Source organism: Lutzomyia longipalpis, chromosome 3 (genome assembly GCF_024334085.1).
Source record: "Lutzomyia longipalpis isolate SR_M1_2022 chromosome 3, ASM2433408v1".
Taxonomy (NCBI): domain Eukaryota; kingdom Metazoa; phylum Arthropoda; class Insecta; order Diptera; family Psychodidae; genus Lutzomyia; species Lutzomyia longipalpis.
In genome coordinates, this window is record NC_074709.1 from 1812650 (window position 1) to 1835885 (window position 23236).

Here is a 23236-nt window from a genome sequence, read left to right on the forward strand (position 1 = left end):
CATTTGAAACTTCCCTTTGGTACATATCGATCAGGCTCATCGACGAACCTGCGGGTACGGGATGACCCAAAAATCCATTCAGATTTGCTCTAAAATCAACAGGAGAGCCAGAAAATGCAAAAAACTGATTTCAGTCAAAATTATGTCTAAACTTTAAGGGAAAAATTGAAAATTCTTATTTTTTGCATTTGAAACTTCCCTTTGGTACATATCGATCAGGCTCATCGACGAACCTGCGGGTACGGGATGACCCAAAAATCCATTCAGATTTGCTCTAAAATCAACAGGAGAGCCAGAAAATGCAAAAAACTGATTTCAGTCAAAATTATGTCTAAACTTTAAGGGAAAAATTGAAAATTCTTATTTTTTGCATTTGAAACTTCCCTTTGGTACATATCGATCAGGCTCATCGACGAACCTGCGGATACGGGATGACCCAAAAATCCATTCAGATTTGCTCAAGGGGGCAATAACTATGGCCTAAGATGAACCCAAGTGAACGCAAGATCGCAAGTGAGCGCAGGTGTGAACGCAGGAAATGTATGGCTAAACGCAAGTGAACGCAAGAACGCAAGATTGAACGCAAGCAACTGCACCATGAACGCAATAGTTATTGCCCCCCTGTTTTTTAATGTAGATGGAAAGTCGCGAATTTAGCGATGTTTCCATAAATTTTTATTGCTTTCATCAGGCTCTGTTAATTTACAATGCTTTAATTTTATAAACCTTACTTTGAAAATATCAAAATTTCTGTAAAATCTGAATAAGAAGAGAACGAAGAAAAGGAAACCAGAACACCTATTTAAAAAAAATCCTGCGTTCATCACTGACCTAGATTTCATAGAATAGGTGGAGTTTTAGTACAATGTTGTTTAGAATTGAGCTTCTGGAATGATCCAAGTATTAGTAAAATAAAAACAGTGATAATTTTCCTCAAAATTTCTTTTTAAATGATTTCTTATCAATCCATTTAATCATGTTATATGTATATATGCTTTATCACATTTAAGGGGAAACATTATATAAAGATTAGTGCGATAAAAGTGAGTAATTGATATCGCATTTTTTCGCACGATAAGTCCCAAAATCGCTGTTACACCTAAGTTTGTTTCATTGGCATTTTTGTCATGTACTACATATAGGTATACATAGATACGTGCTAGTTCTGTGATAGAAAAAGTTTTGCCAGTTTTGTGGGTTTCGTTGTGCAATTTTGTTGTGGGTGAAATGAGGAAAATTCCAAACATCCCAGAGGCTGTAGAAAGTGATGGTTAGACAAGAAAAGTTCCTGTGTGTATTTGATACTGGGTGCTAAACGATGATGATAAATATGCAAATGATTTCGTTAGCTGTGTTGTCACCTACACGAAAAGCTAAATATAGTGAAATGATTCAAAAAGGGCAATTAATTGCATGTTTAATATAAAGTGTGCATCAATTCAAGCGTATATGTTGGTGGAAATTTTTAATTGAAATTCCTCATGGCTGTATTTTCATATATATTGGGTGGATTTTCAAAGCCAAAATTGCATTAAAATTGTGTGTTTGTATTAAGTTATGTACACACAGGCAGTGGGTTTTCCTATGCTATATGTGCACAAAAAGTTTTCCTCCCTCAATACATATGTATGTAGGTAAATTGTGGCAAAAGTTTGCATTGATGTAAAAGTTTTTTGAGTATTGAATACACACAAAATTTCTCTCAAATATATTTCACATTAACTCATTTCATTTGGTTGTGGTATTGCATAAAACGGAAAGTATAACGCCTAAGTCTGATTGCTCTATTTCTCTTGATATTTTTAGATTCTATAAACATCTTCTTCTTTCTCTTTTCAACATGCCACACGCACAACTCTCCGATTCATTCGTCATCTTTAAGATAAATAGCTTTTGTATTATCGCATTGAAAAATTTGTTGTGTCGAATTTTTCACTTTTTTTTTTTTGCTTCAACTCATTTCGTTCTCACGTATATTGAGTTTAAACTCTCTTGACGGACATTTCACTGCATTCTCAAGTATTTTTATGATTTTGGCAGATTTGTTGATTGAGTAAATCACATTTTGTTAAAGAGCTCCATTCTTACACTAAAAAGGCACCAAACAGTTGAAGTGTTTTTTGTGAATTTCTTCTGTTATTTTGATTCATTTAAGGACTATTATGTATTTGGGATTCTTATCTATTGATCCAGATTTAACAAAATGTCTTTTCAATGTGAATTTGTTGTTTTAACCCTTCAGATGAAGACTTAACTGAATTTGTTCAGTTTAATCGCTATTTTTAGATATTTTTTCTACTTTAATAAGTTTTTATCGACTTAGCTTAAAAGCACAATTTTTTTAAAATAATTTAGAAAATATTTTTCATGAGTCTCGAGGAATTAAAAAACTCTGCACTGTCTTTGAATACTAAACATTAAGTTTTCAGGCATTCTGTAAGATCAAAATATGTTCATTTTGATTATGTGACATAAAGGGTTGAGCTTTTCTGTAAGAATGGTGGGAGTTTTCTTGAAAATTTTCTTATGAATACGCAATAAGATTACAAAAAATGAAAAAAAAGTAAAAAAAAATCCTTAAGTTTTTTTCGAAAATCAAAAATAAGATTCTAACTGGACTTGAACCTACAATACTATACATCAAAAGTCACAATGCTAGGCACTAAGCTAATAAGAGTCAAACAAACATTTTAGAGAATGTCAATATCTATATTTTTTAAGTAAATATAATAAAATAAAAATAAAAAAGATAAAAAATCAATATTCAAAAGAAAAAGTCAACATGCCTTTTAGGACTCATTTTCACGTAAAGACATTGAACATCCATTTTCTTCCAGCCTGTTGCTTGGGAAATATCTCTATGTAAACGGTCTCATACAAGAGATTCTTTTAGAAGCCCCAGGGGTGGAATTTATACAACACACTAAACTTTTTTTTTCCTTCGCGAAAAATTGCCTCATTGCCACTGTGAGAAGAAATTTTTCTTTCCTGGGAACATAGTCAAGAATTCCTGGGAGCAGCGCAGTGTGGAAAAGCGAGGGTAAAAGAGAAGAAAAGTTGTGTAAAAAAAAAATAAAGTATATTAGGAAGAGACACCGAAAGTGAGGCAGCGAAGAAAATTCTCTTGTGTGTGTGCGCTGTAAATTGTAGGTGGAAGTTGGATGGTGATAGCAAAAAGCTGTGCTTTTTTTGTATGCCTCATCCAATGTTGTGTTGTCATGTAGTTTTCACATATTATTCTCTATCGCTCATTGTACAAAATTGTGGCACAGACTAATTTTCTTATTCTCTAAGGAATTTATGGAAGTTTTGCTAACTACGCTGAGGAATCATATTTAACTACTTTTTATTGTATTTTAGGGGGAATAGGGTCAATATTTGAGTGTTTAGATCTTGTAAAATCGTTGTAAAATTGGATTAGAGTTTATTATTCGTGATAAAAAGAAATTGTGTCTTAATGCGAACAGCCGTGCCCTTGAAAAACGTTTAATCCTTAACGGATTAAATCAGGTCAACATTTTGGTTTAGAAGCTTTTAACGGTTTAGAAGACAAGGAAACAAACTATGTGATATAAGAAAAAATCAATGTCTTATCAAACAGCGAGTTCTTAAAAAAAAACCTTTAAGGTTTATCCTTAATTTTTCAATAATCTTTAAGATTTAACCATGTTCTGATTTAAAGTATTTTCTTAATTCACGTTATCGGTTATCTTGTTTCACTTTAAAACTAGTTTATCATTTATTTTAATGCTCGCATCTTAAGGATCTTAGAAGTAAAATAAAAACAAATTTAAGGACTCTTTTGAAATAATTTTTTAAAAAAAAAATAAAGGTTTATCTTTAATTTTTCAATAATCTTTAAGGTTTAACCCTGTTCTGATTTAAGGTATTTTCTTACAATTCATATTATCTTTTATCCTGCTTCGCTTTAAAGCAAAGGAAGGATTTGTATGTAAGGATTTTACAAGTAAAATAAAAACTAATTTAAGGACATTTTTGAAATAGTTTTCTTAAGAAAAAAACATAAGACGTGCCACTATAGCACTCCAAATGCGAAAAATGCGTAAAAAAGAAGAAAACATGCAGAAAGTCTGGGCGCCCGGGAGTGATGTGAAAGGCGGAGGAGGATTTTCTTCTTTTTTTCCCATTCCTCCTCCTCCTCCTTCTGGTTGCTTGTTAGAAAGAGAATTAAGAGAATTTGAAGAGAATGAAGAGTAAAAAAAAATATGTGTATAACCCAAAAGACAGAGACCAAAAGCATGAGAAACTTGGCAGAGATTTGAATTGGTGGAAACCTATTTTCATGCCTATGCTAGTGGGTAAAAATATTGTTTACCAATGGTGAGGAATTTTGTTTTGCCCCCAAAAAAGAACGAAATTGCTCCGTTCTGTGCAGCACACACATTTTCGGCTCACGCACATTTCGTTTCTGCTTGAACTCTCTGGGCGATGTATTTTGCCATTCCTGCTGATGGATTGCCTATTCTCAATGGGAGTTTTTCTGGAGGTGCGACGCGGGGGAGGGGCGGGAGTAAAAACGATGGGGTTGGGTGGAAATGTGCGGTGAAGAAGGAAATATACACACACATACCTTTTTTTTTATACGCCTCATGCCTTAGAGATTATGACTCAACTTGTGACGCAAAGGAGTTAATGAAAATGTATTTTTGGGTCCATTTGCAGAGTTTACGGATAGCGTGGATGGACCTGTATCGTGGCGTTTAACGCTCGATCAGGATCTTATTGACACGCTCCAACGAAGTTTTCCAAATTGGTTCAATTCCACGGCCATTTGTGAGTCTGAATCCGTGAATATTTCCACCAATTACCACTTTTCTGGGCAATTGCTGACATCCATTGACAGAATGGCTGAAGGTTTGTATTCCAGCCAGTGGGGGGAAAAAAGGGGGGGAGAAATTTTCAGTACAACCTCCCCCATATAATGTAATAAAATCATTCCTCTTTATTCAATTTTACTCCTTCTCATCCATCTTGAAGGCGAGCGTTCAGCAAATACAGCATCAACGGACAATACGAGTTCATCACTAACAAGTGGTTTAAATACAAGACATTCACCGCCTAAGGCTGTTGTCGATTCCAGTCCGCTGCAGCCGGCGATGGATAAGAACAAAGAATGTGAGTATATCTCATCCACCCACTCACTGCTTCTGACAATCATTCACATCCGCTATGGTGCAAGTAGACGATGAAGAAGGGGATAGTATGAGGGAAGGGGGTGAATTTTCTAAGGGAGAGAGAGAGAGAAATGCGAGGACAATAGGAGGGTGGGTGGTGTGCAAAATAAGTTTTCTGCGAAAACCTTCTTTTGCCTTGGGAAACTTGACTAGCATACACACACACCCACAAGAAGGCCAGAGTGAGAGGAAATTAATTTAGAATTCCTCGTCGTTCCTTTTATAACACTCGGAAGGAATTCTCGGTGATTTTCTCTCTTCTACTGAGAAATTGCTAAGTGATTAAATTTTGCTCCAAAGGGATTATACAGCTGGGAAAAAAATCTTATTGTCACGTCATGATGGAGAAAATAATATCGCATTTACCTTGTGTGACTTCTCCTCCGCAGCAATGCAGAAAGTTCCAAAGGGGGAGGTAGAAAAAAAAGTGAGAAAAGCTCGGAAAGTTGCAGGAAACGACAAAAGTTCAATAAAAAGTTTTGATAGTGGCGACTTGAGTGTATTTATGAAAGGATATTTTTGCATAGTTGAACTTCATTTCCTGTCTAAAGTTTAATTACAATTGGCAGGATTTATTCTGAGTTTGAATATTTTATTCATTTTATTTCAGACATGGGAAGGATTTTTTCTCTGTTTCAATAAAGAAAACCTTTTTATTTATAATGGAGTTTACACTGATTTACGTAATAAATATTGTAGAGAAGAAGAAAAAAGACTAAGAAGTTAGCAAAGATTTGAGAAAAAATGCAAACAATGACGTCACAATTATATCTTTTGTGTCTTTAAACATATGAAACATTCACGATTATGTTTCTTCGGTGAATTTTTAAGTGGATGCATTTCTATTTAAATTGGATTTACATTGGATTGAAAACCATGAAAAAGTCAATAAAAAATTGAAAAGATCTTTTCAAAAATACCTAACTTGTCAAAACTCATCGATGAAACATCAGGCAGTAATGTTTCATGTTTTGAAACAAAGAGCACAAAAGTGACGTCAATGTTTGCATTTTTTGGCATATCTTTACTTGTTTCTCCAGTTGAAAAAGGCGAGAGTTGCGATTTATTGGTTCTTTTTTAATTTTTTGTAAGATTATGATTATCCTGACTATTCTGATTGAGGCTGCAGTCCATAAAAAATGAATAAACTCCTTTGCGGATTTTTTTCTTTTGGGTTTGTTTTATGGATTTTTTAAAGCATATATTTTCAAGAATTTTTTATTGAATAAATTGTTGAAAAAATAAACAAATGGCGTGGATTCTGATAAAAATCTTTTCTTTTTTTTCTAACAACTTGAAAGTTTTTGCGAGATTTTTAAATTTTCCTACAAAAACCCGATTAAAGAAAGAAATAAAATATCATATTCCTATAAGATTTTTTCCAGAATACCAAAAATCTTACAAATGAACGAAAGTAATGAAAAAAAAAGACTTATATCGGAATCTACTCCAAAGTCAGCATTTGAGCTTAATTTTCCTCTGAATTTTCCGACCAATCTTGATACTTTTTTACTTTCTCCCATCTAAAAGTAACTATTTTCATGCACAAAATTGTATTTTAATTGTTTCAATATTGTAAAAGAAGCACATCTAATATTCTCAAGTGTTTCAGTCTTCTCAAAAAAAAAAAAAATATCAGAATCTTCTCAATTTTCTACTGCAATCCGAGGATTGGGAAACACTCAATATTTATCTTCCGCATAGTTCTACCACTCTGTTGATACAAATTATATAAATACACCCGAGAAAGATTTAGTGCTTTTGCAAAAAGTGCATACGAGCCACGTACATATACATTGTTTATTTAGCATTGTAAATTAAAATGTAAATTCAAGATTAAGAGATGATTCGTACGGTGAAGCAGATGTAACTAGTTAGTTTATTTGGGTTTTGTGATTCTCCTCAAATGAAAAAAAAAAACGCCACACGAATTTCTTTGACCTTGAATTCCTCGAGTTAAATGATTCAGAATTCAAAGAGATGAGCACGTGAAATTTGATTTTGAGACATGTAACGTTGTTTGGCGTATAAAAAGACCTCTTATTAATAATTTATGTATTAGAGAGAGAAAAAAATTGGGGGTAAAAAATCCCTAAGAGTCAGCCCTATGGGAAGGAAAGTAATAGTTTATAGGGGAAATGATGATGATGTCACATGAATGTTCTTATTGATTTTCATGGAATGCTATGGAGCTCTTCCTTCCTCACAGAGATATGTAATCAAAATGGCACAAGATCTTTCTTTATACCCCATATTATGCGCCCCAAACTTCCTTCAAACACACACAGGAAAATCCATTGATATGAGATTGGAAAATTGACTTCATGGCAAATAACTATAAGATTATCAGTTGGATTTTGTGGGGATGATGGTGAAAGAAGGAAGCAAAAAAGCTCCACAGAGTGGTAAAAGTTTCAAGAGAGACGAAGGAATGCCAACAACTTTTCCCTAACATTGTACTATAGTTGTTTATATATATATTTTTTGATGCAAAGAATATAACTACACCAAGACGAAAATCCCATGTTATAGTTCACGAGTTCTTTTGGGCTTTTGGCTTTAGGATTATGCAAATTTCTTTGCCACTCACTTGGTGTTTGGTTGTGGGTGTTGACGTTGAGCCACACAGCGGAAGGAGATTTTAAGTTAAAGACAAAGAGGTGACAACTTTGTGAAATATTCACAATTTTAGCATGTTATTGGGTCATTGAATATTGATTAGAAGAATATCAACGAGAAGAAGTATTAAGTTTCCTTGAAAGTTGATTTCTCTCACTCTTTTTTTGTTTGTTTGTAAGATTTTTGTTGATATTTCAATGGAAATGAAGCATTTTTTCAATAAATAAAATGATTTTTATGAAGAAATTTATTTTTTGGAATTACTTTATGAAAAACATGAGGTATTAAATATTGGAGCACTCGCAGCACTTTGAGCGTGTCTCAATATAATCGTATTTATGCGAAATTAAATAATTTGGTGGTAAAATTCTGTCATTTTCCTCACAATTTTCCTCTTATGCTGTGTATAAAAAATTCATCACCATGCGGATGGGAGGGGTGCGCAATACGTTAACAATATAAAAGGGAAAATTCCGCTAAAGAAGCTGGAAAATCCATTGCGAAAATCCCTTATTAAGTATTCCTCGTAAAAACGTCTCTCACTGTATTTTTCAGCTCTCAAAGTGAAGCTAATGATGCGAAGGCCCATCACTCAGTTGGTGGAGCAAGGGATTCTGCCACGTGAGTATCAAAAATTAATATCTCCAAAATGGGTGTAATGGGGCTGGGGAGAGGGAGAGAGAGATTGAAAGCAACAAAAAAATCCTTTTTGTGTGTTGCAGCCCTAAAGACATCGCCGGCAATTCATGAGCAGCGAAAGCAGCTGCAGAGAGCTAAAACGGGGGATTTGCTAAAAGCAAAAATCCAACAGCGACCAGATCGGCAGGAGTTGGAAAGGCGACACATTTTGGAGCATGATGAGAGTCATGTGGATCCGAGTTTGGCGGAGAAGCAGCGAATGCTGAAGAAGGCAAGGCTGGCGGATCAGTTGAATTCGCAAATTTCACACCGTCCCGGACCGTTGGAGCTCATCAAGAAGAACATCCTGCACACAGAGGAGCCCATTGAGAGGATTGTCAAGGAGGGCTTGGTGACGTTCAAGGCAACAAGCGAAGGGCTCCTGAGTCGCCCCCAGCAGCCACATAGCTACATCACATTCGAGGAGGATTCCCAGAGTTCCGAAGGGGATCAACGATCAAGTCCTGCCCGGGGTTCCTCCACGGGGAGCGATGTAATTGAAACAGCAGCAGCATCAGCGGGAATTGTAACAGTTGCCCTGACAATCCCCACAACGGGTGGTGCTGTAATGGTTACATCTGCTACACCAGTCCTTCAGAGCAAATTCCACTCAATTCTCGCACCATATGTGACTTCGGCACCACCACCACCGCCCCCAATGCCCATAAAGAGTGAAACAATCCAAATAAACTCCGAAACACCGCAGAGATTTGCCGAACTCTGCCAATCTGTTGTTGGCTACGTCACCACGAATTCCACATTGATTCCAATTGCCCCAGCACCGAGTCCCTCATCGCTGGCATCAACAAGTTCGAGCTTAAGTCCCATTTCGTCTGTTCCATCGCCGCAGCAGCAGCAGCAACAGCCCGTACGGCCGGCTTCAATTGTTTCCACAACACCCAAATCCGATGCACCCGGAAAGGATAAGTACCGGAAGAAGAGTAAAAGTAAACCCGTTGTGAAGGCGCGTCCAATTAAATTCCACGAATACAAAGGTCCGCCAAATGCACAGAAAACCAGCTCATTGGCAAGTAGTGCGCAATCCGAGGAGACATCCTATCAGTTGCTGCTGAAGCAACAAAACTGCCTCCTTGAGTACCTCGAAGGGCTCAACAAGACATCGAGTCAATTTATCCAACAAACACCCATTAAGTGCGAATCATCCGCAAGTAGTGTGATCTCACAGCCAATGCCGTCGCCAGCACAATCAGTAGCTTCCTCAACAACGGAAAGTTGTTCAGGTATTGCCGTGGAAACCACCACAGCGGCGGAAATTGCAAAATTGGAAAAGATGAAAGTGTACGACCTGAAGTTGCAGCTTAAAAAGCGAAATCTTCCCGTTTCCGGACCTAAACCCCAGCTAATTGAACGCCTTAAGCCCTACCTTCCGCTGGAACCGGTTGCCGTGGCACCGGGACCGGATTCAACGGCTGGAAGTGAGGTAGCAGATCTCGATGTTGTGTGCTCAATGTCACCGGAATCGGATGAACCGGAGGGTATGGAGGTGCAACCGTATGATGCGACAATGGATGAAATAATGTCACCAGCTGTAATGAATGAGGATCTGGTGAAGGAGCAACAGAGGAAGATTGATGAGTTGCAGCGGAAACTCAAGGAGAGTCAAGATGAATTGCTGCAGATGCGTCAGAGTCAACCACCCGTAGCGGTATCAACGGAACCACCACCGCTTACGCAGAAGATGATTGTGAAGCAGCAACTTGAGGCGAAGATACAGAAGGAGAAGCTGCAGCAACTGGAGAATCTGAAGCGGCAGCAGAAGCAGGAGATTAAGATTGAACCGCAACCACAACCGCAGCAGCTGCAAGTTAGCGATGGGCCAATGCAGCAAATAACCGATGCGCAATTGCAGCAAATTCAAGCCGCTGCTGCGGCGGGTAAGAATAATGTGGAGATTGTGTGGAACGGTGAACCGACACTCCTGCTTGTTGGGTTGCGCGATAAGAAGGAGAACCTGAGTCAACAGACATCCATTCCAAGAATACTCGTACCGATTGCTGCCAAGAATGACGTTGATACGTCAACGGGGACCATGCTAAAGCCGCAGGAGATTCAGGTGGTTGGTGTGAAGCAGGATCCACAGCAACAGGTTGCGGTTCGTTTCGATGAGATGCCACCAGCGGAGGCATTGAAATTCATAACGGCTCAAGCTGCGTCAACGGCTACAAGTACACAACCGGCTACAAAGACAAATGGGAAGATACCGCATCGGAATTCTCAGATGATTACGGACGTCCTTGAGATTCTAATCAGGAATGGGGAACTTCCGGAGTCAGCAGCACAAATACCCGCAACACCAACAACTCCGGGAACAGTTGCTGGAGCGCCGCTAATGGAGGGGATTGTCTTTACAAAACCTAGCGCTACTGCCGCGGTAAGGGAGGTCCAGCAGTTTAGTGGGCAGGAGAATGGGATGAGTACAAGTGGGGGTGATGTTGAGAGTATGGATTTGTTGTCGCCACTTCATCCGGATCCGTCAATTGATGCGGAAAATGCCGTTGATACGCTCAATATGTTCCTGGAGCAGACATCAACGGACCTCGATGCGGGTGGCAAGGAATGCGATCATGTGGATCTCAATCATTTCGATGATCTTGCATTTATGGAGTTGATGAACCATCAAATGGATATGGATATAACGGAAGATAGTCCAGCTGAGCAGCCACCACCACCGCCGCCCTACAGTCGAACGCGCCGTGAAATGAATCCGAGTCTTCAACCCTCACTGTCGGAGTTGATTCAACAACAATCTGGCGGTGGTTTCTTCAGCAATGGTTCCCAATCGTCCACAACGGGGAACAACAATCACTCCTCTATGAGCAATAATAATCTCGTGAGTGAGATCCAAATGGAAATGGATGAATTTTCCAATTCGCTGCCACCATTTGATTTTCCCGCTCTCGGTGGTACCCTAAGTCACGATGTGGACAACCCAACGCCACCGTTCACCTTCAGCACAATGGGCAGCCTTACTAGCATATCCGCCACAACTGCCGACGATGCAGTACCAACAACGAATGTCGTCACAACATCCCACTGTGGTGCTGAACAGAATCTCTACGATGCTGCACATGTTGCCATGCAGCAGGATAATCTGCTGGATTTGCTCAGTTTCGATGATCTCCGTATGTCCGGGGAATCAATGCCATGGAGTGAGGTTGATTTTGCCGTCTGAGGTTGGATGGCGTGCCGAAGAGTGGCCTAAAACATTTAAGAACTTACAAACATGCTTCATGGCTCAATAGTTGGGCATATTATGCATTAATCCTTAAGCAAATAAGGCGCGCAGAGAGATTTGCGAGATCTAATACGCAGAGAGAACGCCGAAAGTGATGAGAATCTTCCCTCGAAAGGACACAATCCCATTAATGGACTTCTACAGCAACAAAATAAAATCATATTTTCTAATATTTTCTATATAAAATAAAATATTTAATCCACTATTTAAGGAATAAAAAAAAAAATACAAAAATGAATGATTGGGAATGTTTCAAAAATATTCCCTTCGTCAAAGTCAAAACTGGGTATATAATGCATCCAAGATTGCTCCCAGAAGAGAATCCCACGCATATGTGGTTGAGTGTGCAAAATGAGCTGAAAGGAAAGCTTCTTATTATCTGTATAGGATGAGACTAACATTGATTATGTAAGTTCAGCTTAATCCATCATGACCAATATATTGTTTAGGGAGTGATTGTGAGAGAGAGAAAGGAACGCACGAGAAGACACAAACTCTACTAGTATGGACTAACTGCTAAAAAAAAAGAATTAATGAGAAAAAAAAACTTTGAAAAAAAATCAGCTTAGGTCTCTTGGGAAAACTGTTGGAATTGACATATTTTTAATGTTTTTATTTTTCTTGGGGTTTTTCTTAAACTTGGTTTCCAAATGTTGGTTTCATTTGTAGCCTAATTGTTTAAGTGTAAGAAAGTCACTTTCTGCCATCTTGTGATATTCCTCAAAACACAAAAGTAGGTTTTTCTCAGGATCTACCGGATGGATTTTGATGGGGTAAAAAGCAAATGAAAGAGGAAGCATCAGTGGACAATGTACCGGAATAGATTTTAGAATTTCGAATTAGAAGCTGAGAAAAATAGTAATATCTTCTTATTGACTTTTCTCAGCTTCTAAGTCGAAATTCAAAAATCTGTTCCGGTTCATTCTCCGCTAATGCTTCCTCTTTCATTTGCTTTTTATTCCATCAAAATCCATCCAGTAGATCCTGAGAAAAACCTATATTTGTGTTTTAGGGTAGTTCTGTGAAAAGGTCTAAAAATCTCAAGATGGTGTCGCACCTAAGATGGCGAAAAGTGATTTTCTTACATTTCAATAATTAGGCTACAAATATAACCAACATCGGAAAACCAAGTTTAAGAAAAACTCCAAGAAAAATGAAATGTGTAAATTCTAACAGCTTTCCCAGGAGACCCCCCTTTAAAAGTCGATATTTAAGGACAAAATTGGATGACAAGAGAAAGATCATTCGGGATAAACAGAAATCCTACATAAAATAGACATTAATGAGAATGTTTCTCCTTGAGAAATAACTATATACATAATACTAAAAAAAAATGTAGATTTTGATGAAAAGAAAAGCATGATAATATTCTAGTTAAATTTTTAACAATTAATTCCAGTGATTTTTTATTGAAATAATAATAAAAATAACTTAAATTTTATGATGAATTGATGATGAAGGACGATTGGATAACAAAATATTCGAGATGTGGAAGAATAAAAATGAAAAAATTAATAAATTATAAGTGCCTGCGAGATCATTGTGCATCAATCAATGAGATTAGACAAAATTTTACTTAAAATGTGTGTCTCAATTTTAAAAGAAATTCATTAAAAAGATTAAACAAAAATTAATTTAAATTTAATTTATAAATCAGAATGTGAATTTTTATGGAAATTTCAAGTGAGAAAAGGGGGATTTTATGTTATAAATCTTCTGGTTGAATTCGAAATAAAAAACTTAAAAATATTAAAAATAACTTAAAAGTTATTTTCAATTAAAATTTAAACTCTGATTGAAACATTGGCGCAAATGTTTCATGGATTGGAACATTGAAACATGCGGTCTTTTATTCTTGATTTTTATTCTACAGATGCTCTTAGAACTAATTCTTAGTTAGAACGTATTCTTTGCCCTCATTTTCGTGAATTTAACGGATTTCGAAGTTGAAAAAAAAAAAACAATCAAATTCATTGAAATTCAGAGAAATCTAATGTTTCACGTTTGGATCTACGTATGACCCAAAAAACACGAAAGAGTTAAACAATCTTTACTAAACTTTTCTTCAATGTCCTAAACTCTACAAAATTTAATTTAAAAAAACTTATGCAAATTTTAAAATAAAGTTACAAACACGAATAAATATGAATAAACTCCTTTCTCACTTTGAGAATTTTCCATTGAAAAAAAAAATAAAATGAAGACACACAAGAAAACTTTTTTTTTCTAAGAAGAAATAACAACTTAAATTAAAATATTGATAGTAAATGCGTGGATAAAATGTCCAGCATGGAGGAAAAATTGGAAACAGAGAAAGAAGCGCAGGGCAGCACATTAACGATAAAAGAAAAATGTTTAAAAAAAAGGAGAAGAAAAGAATCCAGTGAACAAGGAGAGATAAATGTAAATCCAAAATGCGAAAATGTTGCAAGAATTTTCGTTTTGCTTTTTGTTCTCCATTCTCTCCTCTTATTTTCATGTTTAAGATTAATGTATTACCTCCATTCTCACGTGAAGGCACACAGTCAAAAAGGAAGAGCTGAAAATCTAATTAATTTATGTTTTGTGTTCAGCACATTGTTTCACTTTCATTTTATTATTTTATTTTAAAACCAGTTACTATCACGAATGGCGGTGAGAAATGAGAGAGGAGGAAAAAAATTATACTTGACGAGTCAAAATAACTTTGAATCTATGCAGGATTTTTTTAAATTGATTTTTCAGAGAAGAAAAGCTCACAATTCCCATCTGGTGAATGCCGAAGAACATTCAGGTGTTGATCATGTTTAAAGATCACACAAATTGACACCCACGCTCTCTTCCAACCTCTAATATGTAGCTCGTTTATGAATATGATTGAGAGAATCGAGAGAGCAATATTGATGAAAAAAAAAAGAGATTTGTTCATGTAAACAAACAGCGTGAGAAAGACGATAAGAATGTGTTGGGGGTTTAAGTGTTTCAAATAAATAACTCTTAAATTTTGCCAGCACATTTCAAACAGAGTGATGTAACTGCAGATGAAGAAAATATCGCCACTAAATGTTCTCTCCTGGGCAAATTATATTTGAGTTCTCCACGGGGTTTTTATTGCAAATTTTCAAACGTGTTGTTTATGAATCTCTAAACCATCACACAAGACATCAATTTTGAGTATCTTGAACTGTGCGAGACAAGTGCATATGTTTACAAATTATATTTTGCTATTACACTGTTGCATTTTAGCTATGTAGTTTGTGAGTGTATATAGCCTTTCGGGGAGATTTATGACTTTAATTTGAAAATTTATATTCGTACCAGAGAAATTAATTTGTGTGCCATGTTGCTGGTTTGATGTTGGGGCAGAAAAAAAACCCCGTTGGGCTATTCATTTTCATTGGGGGAAAGCGCGCTATTTATACAGAGCTTTTTTTATGCTCTTGGCAGACTAGAAATTTAAATCCCCGCCAATGAATTAAGCTCATTCATGAATTTTTTATTGCTTTTAACACCTAAAATTTGCAAAATAGACAACACAGACGTAGGAAGAAGTCTGCGTTCAATTGAAGCTTCCAAATAAAAACAAATAGAGAGCTTTCGGAGAATATTTTCCAAAAGCTCAAAAGTAACAAAACGACGCAATAAGTTTTTCCATAGAGTGAATTATGCGAAGGCACAAAAGGCGAAAACTTACAAAGAAGGGAAAAAAAGAAAACACTAATTACTGCCATTTAATTCCAATTTAAAGCTCTTCTCACGGGACTTTTGAATAAAGCCAAAAAGCACAACGAAATATCCTCTTAATTGTATGAGAAATGATTATGTAGTCTCACATAGACATGGGGTGGTATTCTTTCTCTCATTTTGATAAATGATGAAAGTTGAGGAAGGAACCGAGAAATTGTATGAATTATTCTTCCCAGAAGACTTTTGCATGCACGAAGAGACAATTCCCCTAACGCAAAAGAAGGGACACACGAGCACACAGAGAGGACCCAGAGAGAGAGAGAGTGGTGGGGGTGTAATTACAAGAATAATTGTTGCAATAATTGCAAACACAGCTAATTCAATTTAAAATGAATCGTGAGACTTTTTAAATGTCTCTACGTCACATTTTGTGATCTCCGTGAGCTTTTCTTCAGCCCTTAAAGAACCATGACAATGACAATATTTGCCGGAGAAGGTGTGTGAGAATGTGTGTGGGGAGGAAGGTTGAAAAATAATAAGTCATAGAGGAAGAAATTTATGGAAGTATGGGATGGATTTTGGGGTGTTGTCTATTGCTTGAGAATTCTCCCAAAATTAATGGATATGATGTGTAAATGGGTCTATAGAAATCACAGGACAAAAGTGATTAAATTCCTTCCGGGAAATTTTGCGACGACAAGGACGAAGAGCAATAGAGGGAGAGAAAATGAAGGAAATAATTTATGCATTTAAGATGAGAAAATACGAATGGGAAGTGATAAAAATAATAAAGCAAATCCCGTTGGGTGTGAATTTGCTATATATTTGAACGGGAGAAGGACGAAAGAATGGAAAGAAATGGCACAGGGACATTTGTCACGCAGGATCTCCGTGGAGGGTTGAGGTCATAGGGAATGATATGTGTGAGATTTACCAGTTAACCTTTGGAATGCGGAGGCCTTGGAGGTTACGTAGAATGCGAAGGTGGGGTCGTTGAGCGACCCCAAAAAGAAGGCCAATTTTCTCCCAAACTATACAACCTGGAGTTGTCGGGTTAGTGCCTATAGATTCCTTATATAGTCCTCTTGCACCCTGCACCACAAATTTTCCACCACAAAACACGTAGAAGAAGATATTTGGGAAAAACATTTTTCACTCATTTTTCACAATTTCTTTTTGAGAAATTTGCCAAGAAACTGCAATTTTTTTTTCACTCTTCCCCACATTCCCCTCACTTCCCGCAACGTGATAAATGGCAATATTTCTCGAATATTCTTTATTGTTTTGCACATTTACATGCTTCTAATTATGTTTTATGTTGCTTATGCTCTAAAAAATTTTCCGCAGCATGGCCGTTACACCAATTTTTGAATTCCCTTCTTCTACATTTTCCTTAATAACTTTTCTTGTGGTGGTCGGATTGAGCTGAAATTTTTACACAACCTCCTCAGATAACCAAAGAACTTATTTCCAAAAGATGGGAATGGTATCTTTTATATTTATGGAGATATAACACGAAATATAGCGCTGGGGTCGTTCAACGACCCCGCTCCGCATTCCAAGGGTTAATGTTCACACCGTATTATAAAGGACTGTTGCTCAGTAAGTTTCAGAAGAGGTTTTTAGAATCTTTGGAAAGGCTTTTTTTAAGGCCTAATAGAACGATTGAAAAATTGGCTTAAAGATAAAGAAAAGCTCTTCTTAAAAATATCCCTTTTTCAGGAAATTAAAGTAAAGAACAAGAATCACGATAAAAGAAAAAACAATAATTTTAAATTATTTGAATATCGTCTATTAAATCCAATTTTGCTCAATTAAATATTCATAAAATAAATCATAAAAAATGAATGAATAAAATTAATTTATTGAATTAAGCTCGAGTGTTTCAAAATCAATATCATCAATTAATAAATAAATTAATTGATATGGAATGCAGAAAAAAATAATTGCTTAAAAAATGTTTCATTTACTCTCATGGGGCGTAAAATGGATGCGAAAGCGCTTCGTTTAAAGTTTAATCCTAAAGTTTAAAAGTTGAAACTTTCTAAATCACTTTAATTTTTTTTTAAATTAGTTATCCGTTTTATTTTTAATTCTAGTTTTGGAAAATTTTCTAAAGCTTTAGAATACCTACAGAACAACCCTCTTCGCTATTGGCCTAAACACTCTAAAGCTCTGACAGTTTAGGTTATTTTTTAGAGTTTAAAATAAAAATATTCCAGCCAAATTATTACAAAAGAAATTAAAAAATTATTTTTTTCTGCGGTCTAAAAAATGTCAAGTGATTAAATAAACGTCAAACACTAAAAAAGAAGTGTCAAATAAGAAGTGTCAATCGTTTAATTTAACGTCAAACGTAAGAATAATAATCAAACGTTTGAAAAGAAATAATAAACGTTAGAAAAAAAAACGCCAAGCACAAGAAAATAAACGTCAGACATCAGAGACGTCAATCGTAAGAATTGTCAAAAAAAATTGAATTTGAATGCAACGAAAAAATTCTTGAATAGATTTTACACTACGTCGGAACATCATAACACATACATAACGATCCTGTCCATTTTATCAGAAGATTCTAGCGAAGATTCTAAAAACTTTGAGAGCAACACGTGTATTGAGACTCGAAAGCAAAGAGACAACTAACAAAGTCGCACAAAATGCTTCCATAAATAAAAATGATTAAAGTTAATGCAAAACGGAAAAATATATAGCAAACATTTTCCTCCTTGCCCTCGTTGGCGTGTGTCGCCCGTGCGTGTAATTTTATACTTTTTTCTTCACCCCCCGCGTGCTGTTGGGGTCGAGAGGGTGAGGGATGGTTAGAAGAAGAAAAAAAAGGCACAGAGAAAACTTATTCGTTGACAAAGTGGAGGGAAAAAAATGTTGTGCTTTCCACGCTGAGCCGTCCCCCGAAAAAAAAATCAAGGGGGGTTGATGGCACAGTGTGTATGAGTCTGTGTGTGTGAGTAAACAGAGAGAGCTTGAATCAGGGATTTGGATGAGAAAAGAAAGCACTGTGTGGTGTATAAAAAAAAGAGAAAGTTTCGAGGATAAATATAAAAAAATACGATATAGAGTCTAATGAATTACGTTACATAATAATAATAAATTTACTGAAAGTAAACTACAGGTGAACTACGGCGAGAATAACAATGTGTAATGATTAGTAATTGATATTACATTATGATTTCTTTTTTCTTTTCTTTGTATAACATGCTGATACGAAAATTGATTTTTAATTTTCTCATTTTCATTTTACATTCTCTCTTTCCAACGTATCCTTTATGGAACATTTTTACATTAATATGATTTGATTAAATTGAATTGATGAGAGCATGAAAATATATTTTCTAAATAATCGTGTTTCTCAAAATTAAACAATAAAATTAAATTCTCCATTTTTTTTGTGAAAAATGTAAAGGAAGTGAGAAGGAATTGTTTTGTCAGGTGCTGTTCCAAGGTTTTCATTGAAAATTTTCAATTTTAGCGTTTTAGTCTCTTTAATTTTAAGTTACTAAATTAAGAAAAAGCTATTAAACTTAAAAAAAAAGAAAATGAATATAATTGCAAAATATACAAAATGCAACATTTTGAGCAAAAGAATTGTTTTTCTTTCGTCTCTTTGTGTTTGAGTTCCAGCTGTGTTGGTGATGCTGTGTGAGTTGAAGATTTTCTTCTTGAAAAGAAGCTTAAATTCTAGGTATTCTAGGTAACTGAGAGTCATTAAAGCTGTCAAAATGGGTCATTTAATTCCTTAAATTCAGTTCGATTCCTTCAATTTGATCAGATTTTACATATTTTTTTTAAAGAAAAATCCAATCATTTTAGCCTATGAGTGGGTGGATTCTGATGTGAAAAGTAACCTTTCTATACGAATTTCTTGTAAGCTTTTTTCCGCATATGTGTGAGACAATGAGCAGAATTCACTATTCAATCGGGCTTAAAAATTTAAGTCGGTTTTTAAATCGGTCTTAAGGTTTTAGGTCAGTTTTTTTTCGATCTCACTTAAAATTTGTAAGTCGGTCTTAAAACTTTTAAGTCAGATTTACAGATTGCATATTTTTCAATAATTTTTTTGGACATCAAAATTTGTATTTATTACAAAATATACAATTTGTTAATCTGACTTAAAAACCTTAAGACCGAATTAAATTTTTAAGCTCAACTGAGTAGTGTCTGCCCAAGAATGCTTTCACACTTACATGATAACATAAATCATTTAAAATAAATTTTAAATAAAACTTTTAAAAAATCGAATAAGGAAAAGTTTCGTTTCAGATCAGTATCTAATTAATAATTATTTAGATCCCTGAAAAATTCTCTGCTCTATTTTTTTTTAATAGCAACTTTAATTAATTTTTAATTAGACAATTCATTTAAGTAAGTATAAAATTTAAAACATAAAGGAAAAATATCAATTTTCACATTATTCAAAGGAAAAAGAAATTCCAAGTGCTAAAAAAAACATTGGGGCAAAACTCCATTATTTCTTCTTCCTTCCTAATTAATTGAAACTCCGAAATTTTTGTCTGATTCCTAAACATGAAATTAAATCCACGTTTAGGGGAAATTTTTTCGCTAAAATTGACAATCCACAATGGGGGAGGATGGGAATCTTTTTGTGAGTGAAAAAGTTATTTCGTTGTCAGGTAAATGGCTTTCAGGTTTGCGGAGAAAAGTGGCAGTGAGGGGTGGGTGGTGAGCTTCTCCGGAAGAATCCCGATGAGGTTCCGTGAAAAATAATTAGAAGAGGCAGAAAGGCGTAATTGAGGAATTTTATGAAAAAAAAGAGGGACGAAGTTATTTAGGAGAGAAAGGAAATTGCCACTGATTTCCATATGCCATGAGATTATTTTTAAGAGCCACTGCTTATCTCCATTGGTGATCTTATGGTTCAATTTCTTGGGTTTACGCATTTTTTTTCGTTGTAAATTATGCAGCATTTGAATTTGCATTTTTTTTAAACGGTTAAAATGTGGGGCTGAATGTATAAAATATTAATTAAATTGAGAAATATTCATAAAAATCTCCAATTTGGGGATGGTTTATGTAAATTTGGGGCCGATAACATGGTTTAATTGAAAATATGATTAATTTATGATTTATGTATTTAAATCCATTGACCAAAGGGAGTGTTGGCTTTAAATTTTAAAATATTGATTAGTGTGGCTGATGGCTTTCTCGAGCTTTCAAGGGAAAATTATTAGGGTTTAAAAAAAAAACTTTAAAGAAAATCTTTTGTGATTGGTTTATTATTTTTTGTGGCAATATTTATCAAAAAATTGTAGCAGGTACAGCACACAGCTTTCGCAATGAAGAAAGTTAATTATTTTCAAGCACTTGTCGTTTTACCTCATTCTTCCTTTTTCAACTTTTGACTTGTCAAACTTTATTTCAAGAAAATCTAACACCTTTCCGTCTCGGTGTTTAATTTTAGAATTATACGTGACATATTTTATGGGAAATAACTTTTTTTTATACAACATTTCGAGGTGGACCCGAAGAAAGTTAATGAACGTATAAACCCCACACCATTCGTGTCACCGATATTGCTGAAAGAATCAAAACATATATTTCTTTTTCTAAAAATATTTCCCCCTTATGTCGGAAGATTTATTCAAATATAGAGGTTTGCGAGTGTGCCAGTTTCCCACCCCCTGATCGATGGGAGAGTCATTAAAATTGTAACCAAAGTGAAAATGTGAATAATTCATGCTATTGCTTCTCTACGTATAATATAGTTTTTTTGTTTCCCTCCAACTTTCTCCCCCTCAATATTTATACATTATGCCCCTTCAATTCCCATCGCGGTGGGACCCTTTCGATTTTTTTGCCCCACTGAACCGCCCCTTGACTTTATTTGCTTTTGATTGCTTGCCTATTTCTCACTCTCGTGTATTTTATTAATCAAGTTTCCTTCAAGATCCCTGCCCTATGTCGCATTTTCTCCCTCCGTCATTTCACTCGCTAAATTATTCATCTCAATCTGAGTTTTTTTTTTCTACTCACCCCCATATGCCTCACACGTCTTCAGCGACTTTTTCCAACCTCCCAAAATATGGGGTGGTCAGCTCCATTGAGAAAAGCAGTACCCGGAAAAAAAATTCACCCCCAAAACAACCTGGTCCCAAATTACCACCCACACACGGAAGTTTATCCCCATTTGCGCCCTTTGTTTCGCTTCTTTTTTTTTCACCACCACACCATCCACATCGAGGTCATCCGACATAGGAGTCCACCTTGTCCATTTTCCTGACATGTGTGTGTATGTGTGTGCCCTGTGTGTGCTTTCCCTGCCGCCTATCCACCCGCACAGTCCCTGATTTTCGCTGGCAGCCCCATGAGACTCGCCCTGCATTGCAAACACCCACCCACGCGTCGAAGCTCATCATCTGAGCTCCCGTTTCTGTCGACAAACACGCGGATTATTTGTTCCGGAAGTGTATCGCTTTTACCAGCGCGGGGGTGTGAGTTGATGAGGGGGTGGACAAGGGGTGAACTCACGACAGCAAAGCTCAACCCACGGAAATCACCCCAATATATAGGCGCACACTGCACGAAAGGGAAAGGAAAAAGCGTAAATGTGTTGCACATAAATGTTAAGATTTTTGTCACACTCTATTTGTGTTTTCTTATCGAAAAATAAACCTCTTAATTTGTAGACAGATAGTTTTATTGCGCAGTAAATCTGTGAAATTCGATATCAATTTGTAGGCAAAATTTATAACATAGGAGGGGTTTATTGGAAATATTTTTTTTGTGTGTGAAAATTGTTTGAAATCAAAACTTTTGGGGTGAAATTGAAAGCTAAAAGGTATATACGATTAACCAGGCGTCTCCACTGGTATGCATATCATGCATAAGAAAATAAATAAAATATATACGGGAGAGTGGGGTTAAAAAAGTCACTTAAGGGTTTAAAAAAAGCACAAAATATCATATTTCCCAAATAAATAAAGCGAAATGTATAGCTCATTTCTTATGAGATTAGCTGCCCTATAACTCTTTCTCAGATCATTTTGTTTTATCTAGCAAGGAAATATGATATTTTAAGCTTTTTCCAAACCCTTAAGTGACTTAATTAGCCCCGCTTTCCCCTACGTAAAAGCACTAAAAATACGTAATTAGTTTACAACTACCAGGCGTCTCCATCATGATTAATTGAAAAAATATAAGGGATTTGGTAAAACCCGGCGTCTCCATTGCAATGTTTTGCTAAATAAAATTTCTTTTTAATCTTTCTTTGTATGATAATTTATTGATTTCATTTCCTATTCCTAAGCTTAAAACAAAGTTTTTCTTAAAAAAAAATCTTCAATTTCTCTTGCAAGAAAATCCCTAAAAATTCTCAAAAATGTTTTCTTTTGCTTAATGGACTCATTTTCTGATTTGAGCTTGTATTCTAATTCTTGTACAACAACACATAGTATGAACTTAAATAAAAAATAAAATAGTAAAAAGAATATCCTTAATCCTGGCATGGTCTCGTTCTAAGGATAAACAGGAAAGAAATTGACTTCGGGAATTTTCAGAACATTGAAAACAAGTTCGAAAGAAATAATTTAAAATTAATCATTTCATGAGTTTTCCTGCAAAAAGAAAATCTTTCCCGTATCCGTAATCGCGAGATTTCGAATCTCCCACATCACGTTTTTCCTATCATTGTTCGCCGAATTCAGCGGTGGTGGTTGCTCGTGCCGTATGCGCCCCATTCCACTGTCGGAGCCATCCCAGGGTTTCCCCAAATTGCCCTTGAAGCTTGCTGGGAATCACCTGGAGAAGTGCGGGAGAGCCCTCCTCTGGTGTTCCTCGCGAGAAATCT

At 35.8% G+C, this 23236-nt stretch overlaps 1 protein-coding gene across 3 annotated transcripts in view; it reads left to right on the forward strand.

Moving 5' to 3' along the window:
* Positions 1-19014, forward strand: part of LOC129794033 (myocardin-related transcription factor A) — a 30708-nt gene extending 11694 nt beyond the window's left edge. Inside the window, exons 2-6 of one of the 3 annotated variants that reach the window (XR_008750988.1) lie at positions 4684-4875; positions 4999-5136; positions 8370-8435; positions 8537-12156; positions 12925-19014. Coding sequence is in view for 1 of the 3 variants with exons in the window: in XM_055834609.1 (XP_055690584.1) it covers positions 4684-4875; positions 4999-5136; positions 8370-8435; positions 8537-11685 (3545 nt within the window). In the remaining 2 variants the exon portion in view is untranslated. Of the gene's footprint in view, positions 1-4683; positions 4876-4998; positions 5137-8369; positions 8436-8536 lie in introns of all 3 variants that reach the window. The other 2 variants (XR_008750989.1, XM_055834609.1) reach the window with 2 other exon arrangements.
* The last annotated feature ends 4222 nt before the right edge of the window (positions 19015-23236 follow it).